Here is a 9228-nt window from a genome sequence, read left to right as displayed (position 1 = left end):
CACAAGCGTCACATGACCGAGAGCGGCGGCGTGAAACTTCCGTCTCGCTTGGATGACGTCACGCTAGCCAGCCTCCTCGGTCGCATTCTTGGTGACACCACGCCTTCCTGAGTCGGGTGGTCTGGATTGGGACTGTCAGGACCCCAGCAGTGGCCGGCGGTGAGTGACGTCATTTCTTGCGTTTGTCGCGGACGTCATGTTGTGATCAGCTGCTCGCGGCTGACGACATTGCTGCCCTGTCGGGACGTGCTCTCTTATGTGACAGTAAACATGACGCTGGGTGCCTGCCCTGCGGGGACAGCTGTGTACAGACTCCAGCAGAGAGTACACGGGGGGCCCATATAGGGGGGACATAGTGCAGAGAGTACACGGGGGGCCCATATAGGGGGAACATAGTGCGGAGAGTACACGGGGGGCCCATATAGGGGGAACAGAGTGCGGAGAGTACACGGGGGGCCCATATAGGGGGAACAGAGTGCGGAGAGTACACGGGGGGCCCATATAGGGGGAACAGAGTGCGGAGAGTACACGGGGGGCCCATATAGGGGGAACAGAGTGCGGAGAGTACACGGGGGGCCCATATAGGGGGAACAGAGTACGGAGAGTACACGGGGGGCATATAGGAGGAACAGAGTGCGGAGAGTACACGGGGGGCATATAGGGGGAACAGAGTGCGGAGAGTACACGGGGGGGCCCATATAGGGGGAACAGAGTGCGGAGAGTACACGGGGGGCCCATATAGGGGGAACATGGTGCGGAGAGTACACGGGGGGCCCATATAGGGGGAACATGGTGCGGAGAGTACACGAGGGGCCCATATAGGGGGAACATGGTGCGGAGAGTACACGGGGGGCCCATATAGGGGGAACATGGTGCGGAGAGTACACGGGGGGCCCATATAGGGGGAACATGGTGCGGAGAGTACACGGGGGGCCCATATAGGGGGAACATGGTGCGGATAGTACACGGGGGGCCAATATAGGGGAAACATGGTGCGGATAGTACACGGGGGGCCCATATAGAGGCAACATAGTGCGGAGAGTACACGGGGGCCCATTGAGGGGAAACATAGTGCGGCGAGTACACGGGGGCCCATATAGGGGGCACATAGTGCGGAGAGTACGCGGGGGGCCGCTATAGGGGGCACATAGTGCGGAGAGTACGCGGGGGGCCGCTATAGGGGGCACATAGTGCGGAGAGTACGCGGGGGGCCGCTATAGGGGGCACATAGTGCGGAGAGTACGCGGGGGGCCGCTATAGGGGGCACATAGTGCGGAGAGTACGCGGGGGGCCGCTATAGGGGGCACATAGTGCGGAGAGTACGCGGGGGGCCGCTATAGGGGGCACATAGTGCGGAGAGTACGCGGGGGGCCGCTATAGGGGGCACATAGTGCGGAGAGTACGCGGGGGGCCGCTATAGAGGGCACATAGTGCGGAGAGTACGCGGGGGGCCGCTATAGGGGGCAAATAGTGCGGAGTTTACACGGGGGCCGATATAGGGGGTAAATAGTGAGGAGATTATACGGGGGCCGATATAGGGGGGCAAATAGTGCTGGGGTTACACGGGGGGGGGGCAAATAGTGCGGGGGTTACACGGGAGGCCGAAATAGGGGGGCAAATAGTGCGGGGGTTACACGGGGGGCAAATAGTGTGGGGGTTACACGGGGGGCCGAAATAGGGGGGCAAATAGTGCGGGGGTTACACGGGGGGCCGAAATAGGGGGGGGCAAATAGTGTGGGGGTTACACGGGGGGGGCAAATAGTGCAGAGATTACACGGGGGGCTGATATAGGGGGAAAATAGTGGGGAAAATACGTGAGTGGCCGATATAGGGGTCAAATAGTGCAGAGATTATAGGGGGCAAATAGTGCGGGGGTTACACGGGGGGCTGATATAGGGGGCAAATAGTGCAGGGATTACATGGTGGGCCGATATAGGGGGGCAAATAGTGCAGAGATTACACGGGGGGGCCGATATGGGGGGGCAAATAGTGCAGAGATTACACGGGGGGGCCGATATAGGGGGGCAAATAGTGCAGAGATTACACGGGGAGCCGATATAGGGGGGCAAATAGTGCGGAGAGTACACGGGGGGGGCGATATAGGAGGCACATAGTGCGGAGAGTACACTGGGGGGCCTGATATAGCGGGCACATGGTGCCGAGAGTACATGGGGGGGGGGGGGGGCGATATAGGGGGCACATAGTGCCGAGAGTACACGGGGGGGGGGGGGGCATATAGGGGGCACATGGCGGACAGACGAGCTGGGCTGAAATGTGTTTTCTGGGAATTCCTGCCCTCAGCTGTAGCCTAATAGTATTGCTGATCAGCCAGTCACATAAATCGCCCCAATGGTTCCCCCATATGTTGTAGATATTATGGTAATCCAGTACTGTGAAACTACAACTCCCAGCATACCAGGAAACCACTGATTAATGTGACGTGTGTAATCCAGTACTGTGAAACTACAACTCCCAGCATACCAGGAAACCACTGATTAATGTGACGGGTGAGAGTGTGATTTTTCAGGACACTGGTATGGGGGTAGCTGATGTTTGCTGGGACGGATAGATGCAGTGCTCACGATCAGCTGATCACCAGGATCTCCTCTCATCACGTTAGCTGGACGTTCTGCAGGGGAGTAATGGAGTGAAATCATCATATAATTTACCACTTTTCTCATCTGCTCCCCATTTGTTTGTAAGATCCCAGTTTGCGGTCAGTGAATCGGAGTGTCCCCGTTTACCTCAGCAGAGATGGGAATGCCGCTTAGACCTTGTACTTATCACAACCGTTGTAAATGATGTGCTGGCTTGTAGGACTGTCAGCAGCTGCTCCTGTTGTGGATGTATTAGGACTATGGAGCCTCTGATATTTCTATTCCTTGACAGCAAGCAGAGATCAGACTTAACACCTCTGTTATATTTCTGTTGTCTGCGTTAGTTGAACTCCCCTCTGTCTTGCAGGGCTTGGCTGAGGTCGGCTTTTTCTGTAAGTTCCTTAGCAGCGGGTGTCTGACTTTTAAAGAATTCTGTCACCATGGAAAAGTGTGCCCAGCAGAGAATGCATTAAAACATAACTTGTAAGCAAACCACATATAACCCTCAATCAGGTATTAGATTAATAAGGTAAAACCAGTTTAAAAAAACTATTGGGTATCAAATTAGTAAAAGGGGACAAATACATATAACATATCTGGTTTAAAAAATCCGCAAACATGACCTACGTATAAAGTGCCCATGACGTAACCAGTGCAAGATAAAAAATTGTAAGGACCTCACCCTTATCTTCAGAGACACAGGATAGGGGTGTTCTGGCATCACTAAGGGCCAGTTGTAGATGCCCTTTATGAGGCCTAGTGCCACTGCACGGATTGTTATATTTTCTGTTACCCCCTGCATACTTCCCCCCCCGAAACCCCCGATATTCCCCTGAACAGGCCATCAATAGTGCGCTGAAATGCATAGGGATAGGCTGTGTGGTGGGGTTGACAGTACTAGGTATCACTTGGTTACTGCCCTTGTTAGGGCAGGAGTCTTTACATGGGGCACATCAGGGGAGATTAGGGTTCCATACGTTCGCCCCTCTCCCATTGCTATCATTGTTTCTATGCAGTTCTTCCATCAACAGGTCTTCCAGTTTTTTATCTTGCACTGGTTACTTGATGAGCATGTTATATATCATGTTTGTGTATTTTTGAATCCATATATGTTATATGTATTTGTCCGCTTTTACTAATCTGATACTCGATTGGGGGTTTGATTTGGTCTTGACCTCTCTAATCTGGTACCTGATTGGGTTTTAACACCGAATTGGGGGTTTTATATGGTTTGATTAAAAGTCACGTTTTAAGGTGTATTCTCTGCTGTACATACTAATTACTAATGGAAATCTGAGTAACTTATTTACTGTATGCCCTTGCTGATACAGTCGAAAGGGAAAAGTGGTCAGTTTTCCCTCTGTTTTTCCCCCGGCTCCCAAGTAATCCTTCTTCTTTTTTTTTTTTTTCCACCATTTGGTTCCAGGGAGATTTGCCTAGTTAAAATGCATGTTTTCTTGAGGGTCCCAGAATCCCCTATGTGAATATCGCAGTAATACTCACTAGTGCCCGCCACTTCATTCACTTCTATGGGACTGACCTATAGAAGTGACTGTCTCCTTCCCCACCATCCTGTAGCATGTAAGCCCGAAAGGGCAGGGTCCTCTCTCCCCTCTGTATCAGTCTGTGATTGTTAGTTTACTGTAAGTGATATCTGTAATTTATATGTAACCCCCTTCTCATGTGCAGCACCATGGAATCAATGGTGCTATATAAATAAATAATAATAGTGGTGGTCACTCTTGTACACACTACTGTGAGCTCCATTCACACAGGAGACTTTGGGACCCCTATTCTCGGGATCAGTGGAGGGCCCAGCAGTTGTACTGTCATCAATCCTACATTTGATGAACACTCCTCCCATCAAAATTGTTATCCCCTTAATATATTGCAGTTGTCATATTATACAGCTCTGTGTACTTACAATTGCTCATTTTGCCTTTCTACCCAGTTAATTCTTCTGTTTTCCTTTAGGTCTATTACATCACCTGTTTAAAATTGGACTAGCTGAATCCTTCTAAGCTCTATGTAGAAACAGTAGGTCAATTTTCCCTGTATGTGTCATAAGTCACTGCAAAAATTCCTGACGGGGATGGAGGAGTTGATGAGGGGAATCATAAATGCAGGGACAGGAGCCTTTTTTGTATTTCTACATAGAGCAGAGAAAAGAGAAGAATTAGCTGGATAGAAAGGTAAAATGAGTAATTGTAAGTACACGGTGCTATATAATATGATGAGTGCCATATACAAAGAGGATAGAAATTTTGATGGGAGGAGGAGGGCTTCTATAACCCCCTGTCCTGTGAATAGGCGATAAATGTATTTAAGTAATATAGGAGGTCCTTAACAGAGGACCCTTCTCCCCCAGAGCGCCTCTTGTTCTGTAGGACCTGCTCTCACCTGCATTACAATAACTTATGAATCCGACTAGTCACTGTGTAATGCTTCATTTCTCCTATGGTGGTGCTGCTGCAGGGAAATGTAACTCTTCTTGTCACATTATAGCTGATTGTTGGGGCATTTTGTGATTTGATTAATTAGAAGGGCCCTTTCTAGTAAAGTGATTGTCTAAAGTGGATGACCCCTTTGCTGACATAGACCCAAGGATCGAGTTACGCTACTGCTGGGTAAAGTCATGCTAATATAGCACAGGGTTGTGTTTGCTGTATTTTGGATTTGCCAGTATGTTATGTGGGTGGTGGCATGTGTGAGGTGCATCCTTTATCGCTGTGTCATTACTAATCAATGACTCACATTTTCCTTCTCGTGGAAGTCATCAGAAGCCATTGGACTTGCCAATATGTCCCAGGCAGCAAGAAGAAATTTTCTTGATTTTAGGGTAGTGTGGAGCTTGTGGTGCCTCATGAACGGTTAAATGCTATGTTCTGATTTAATACAGTTTTCTCTTTTTCCCATAGGACAAGGGCATGGATTCGCCCCCGCCCACCATGATAGAGGGGCTCGGTGATGAGGTGACTGTTGTTGTAGGAATTTTTATTTTTCTTTTAGCACTAATCCTGGCATGGTTGTCCACGTATGTAGCCGAAGGCAACGATCCCCTGCTAGGTAGCCTGATACCCTCTGGACGTAGAGAACCTCTACTAGGGCTCAGCAATCCAGTGCCCCCAAGTCCTGAACCACAAAGTCCTGTGGCTCCTCAAGTAGAGAAACCAGAAGAAGGGGAACAGGGCCAAGGAGGTGAGCAAGATGCAGACAGCGAGAATGCCACCCTTGATCAGATGCTGGATATCCAAGGAGTGCCTAAGCGCAGTCAGCCAGTGCCCCCTGTGAGCGAGGAAGAGGAAGTGCTGGCATCAGGAGATGCTGCAGCTCAGGAAAGTTCTCAGGAAGTCGCAAGACGTATAGGTCCAGAAGAAGATGATGGTAAAGAACAGGAAAATGGCGTCAGGCAGCGGAGTATAGGCAGAGACCATGAATGGCAGAAGACAGCTGTCACGGTCCAGGAGCAGAGCCAGCCAGAAGAAGGAATGATCACCGTTCGGCTCAAGTTCCTGAATGAGACTGAAGAACTGGCTTTTGTGAGGCCCGATGACACCATTGGGACATTGAAAAGGTGAGGAGGCTTGAATTGGGTTCAGAAAGCACACCTCTAGCTATTGGTCATCATGATGTAGTTCCACAAGTGATGGAGATCTGCAGTATATCTTGGACATATGCTATTTTTTGTTCTTTTTTTAAATGTGTGTGGTCACTTTTATGTTCTCCACTATGGTCGGTGAGCCGATGACAATGCGCCACCTTACAAATTATGAGTGGGTTGTACGAGATACTAGTGCACGTGGCCGGGTCTGTGCGTGTCCTGAGTCCACAGTAAAGTTTTACTGTATAGATCTGTATTGTTGTCCTAGAGGAATGTAGACAGACCAGATATTATAGAAAGCCTCCAGATGGGGAGGTGAGATGTCTGCGCTGCTCTGCAGTGTTGAGTAATAGTGTGGATGCATCACCAGACTGAGGGCATGGCTACACCTGGATGGGACAAATCTTCGTAGCCAAAGTGTTCAGTCTTCAGAGCCAGCACAGAGCCACATTGGTCCTTTTAGCTGACTCTGGAGACTGGGGATTTTGATATGGAGATTCTTGTCATGAGTTTTGTCAATAAAGCCCTAGTCTGCATAATATTGGTTTCCTATTCATTTCAATGTGAAGGCATATGTATAGTACTCGGTGTGTTTTTTACACATGTCAAAAAAAACTGTTGGGAACGCCATTTTATATAGTTATGTATGATTATTATTTACCCGTGATTCCATGTTTTTTCCCTAATTACTTGTCTTTTTTTTGCCCAGTAAATACTTCCCCGGTCAGGAGCCACAGATGAAGCTCATATTCCAGGGACAGCTTCTTCACGACTCCACCCAGACCTTGCGCTCTCTTCATATCGCAGACAACTGTGTCATCCACTGCCACCGCTCTCAGGCCACTGTCTCCTCCCCTGTAGGACCTGAATCAGGAGGGACTTCCCAGGAGCACGCTGGTCTCTCACCACCCATTGGGAACCTGATGATCCCAGTCTTTGTGGTCATGTTGGCACTGATCTGGTATTTTCGGATAAATTACCGTCAGTTTTTCACTGCTCCTGCCACTGTCTCTTTGGTGGGGGTCACTGTATTCTTCAGCTTTTTGGTCTTTGGCATGTATGGACGATAAGAAAGAGACTTGGCAATATGGGAACATTGGACTTTTGTGTAGAATTACTCTATGGGATGAAGCAAGAAAGCCTCTGATATGTATTCTGTATCGGTTTGCCAGTACTGCAATCAGACGTAATCCGGCGGTATGAGTATGATTTTATGCGATATAAAATTATTGTGCGGTATCAGATATGCCTATTGTCCTGATGCCCCGATCTGTCCCTAAAGGCCTTGTCACCAGCTTCATGTAATGCCATACAGCATCACCCCACAATCACTAAGACGCAATGCAGGCATTGATGTCACCACTGTTCTACAGAGAAAAGAAAGGTCTTCTATCTAGCAGGCTGTGTCTCTTAGACATGATGCCACCTCCAGAAAAGAGGGCGACATACTCTTCTAGAAGTAGGGCACCTGTAATGGAGGAATCCTGGTCATGAAGCAATACTTAGACAGTCTATAACAATGTGCCACGTTAAGAAGCAGACCATGATGTGCGCCCCTCACACAGGATCTTAACTTCTTTTCCACTTGTATGAAATTTGGGATGATGCATGTTAGAGTTGAGCAAACCACCGATATTGGGAAATGTGTGCATGTTGTGATGCACTATTTTTTTTTTTTTAGGACCCATACAGTTTTTATTTTAGCAGTATCTGCAGCTCATCTCATTGAGAAGACTTCTATGGGAGGATAAGTCATCTTAAATCCATGAGTGACGTACCATGGTTTCTTCAGGGTTGTGGGGTTGTCCTTTAAATAAAGCCTTGTGATTTCGGTAACACTGGCCAGAATCTGTCAGTGATGTGTCTTACAATCTGATCTCGTAACTATTTATCTGTGCCGTATCGTTGGAGTGAAAATGCCGAGATCTATTTATGTTTCCACAAGATAAGATCTTGGATGAGAAGGTTGTATCGCCTCCCTATCTGCTTCCAAAAATAAAGGATGATTCTGCTAAGGGAAGGACACAGGGTAGGTTGATTATGTCCATCTGATTTTAAATATAAATCCACAAGGTTAACATATAAATTAATAAAATAATTTTGCTTCTTCATGAACTGGAATTGAGGGGTGAGAGCCTATTATTTATCGGCAGGGAGAGTGCTTGTTCATCTGACCTCTCTTACCAATCTATTGAGGAGCAGAGATGTTGAACACATAAATGCACATTGGCACCAGTAGGTGCCTTGTAATGCTTCATGGTTGGGACACCTTTTAGGCCTTATTCAGACATATGGATTGGTTAGTGCATCAGTTTTTAATATCACAATTTTTCTCATGTGCCAAAAAATAAAATTAGCAAATCTCCATCCCATTGTGTCTCCAAGCAATGCCTTAGGAGCATAGAACATGTATCAGGACATGGACCTTTACAGAGGAGAGCCGGACAGGGCCATAGCAGAGCCTCAACCCATCAACAGGACCGGTATCTGATCCTAAAAAAGTGGGAGCACTGCAAGAATCTTACAAAATGACCCCCAGAGAGCTGCTGGTGCACATATGTCTGACCAAACTGCCAGAAATGGACTCCATGATAGTGGCCTGACATTTTGTTATGGGACCTACGCTCACAAGCCTGCACCATACAGCTTGATTGGCATACAGCAGAGACCACCAGAATTGGCAGGTGTACCATTAGCACCCTGTTCTTTTCATAGATGGAAGAAGGTTTGTACCGAGCATGTGATGGACTTAGAGACTGAAGACTCCATTATGATCATTATGGTGCCTGGAACATTATCAAGCATGACCGGTTGGTTGGTGTGTCAGTGATGGTCTGTGAGACCAGATTATGGATGATGCCGGTGTTGATGCCATTGACTGGTCTTCATGTTCTCCAGACCTGAATTTGATTGAGTACCTCTGCAACATTATGGATCAGTGCATCCAATCGCGACAAAGCCTGTCCAGGAGCTCACTGATGCCCTGATTCCGGTCGGCGAGGAGATTCCCCAGGATGCCTTGCCATGTAA

At 48.1% G+C, this 9228-nt stretch overlaps 1 protein-coding gene across 1 annotated transcript; it reads left to right on the top strand.

The window, feature by feature from the left end:
• The first annotated feature begins 16 nt into the window (after positions 1-16).
• On the top strand, positions 17-8319 carry TMUB2 (transmembrane and ubiquitin like domain containing 2). Its single transcript, XM_073572774.1, has 3 exons — positions 17-159; positions 5516-6171; positions 6908-8319. The coding sequence occupies exons 2-3, from the start codon at positions 5525-5527 to the stop codon at positions 7266-7268; spliced, it is 1008 nt and encodes a 335-aa protein (XP_073428875.1). The 5' UTR covers positions 17-159; positions 5516-5524; the 3' UTR covers positions 7269-8319.
• The last annotated feature ends 909 nt before the right edge of the window (positions 8320-9228 follow it).

The sequence above is a fragment of the Dendrobates tinctorius genome, unplaced genomic scaffold (genome assembly GCF_039654945.1).
Source record: "Dendrobates tinctorius isolate UK_male_01 unplaced genomic scaffold, ASM3965494v1 ptg000032l, whole genome shotgun sequence".
In the NCBI taxonomy this organism is placed as follows: domain Eukaryota; kingdom Metazoa; phylum Chordata; class Amphibia; order Anura; family Dendrobatidae; genus Dendrobates; species Dendrobates tinctorius.
This window is presented reverse-complemented; position numbering and strand designations above follow the sequence as displayed.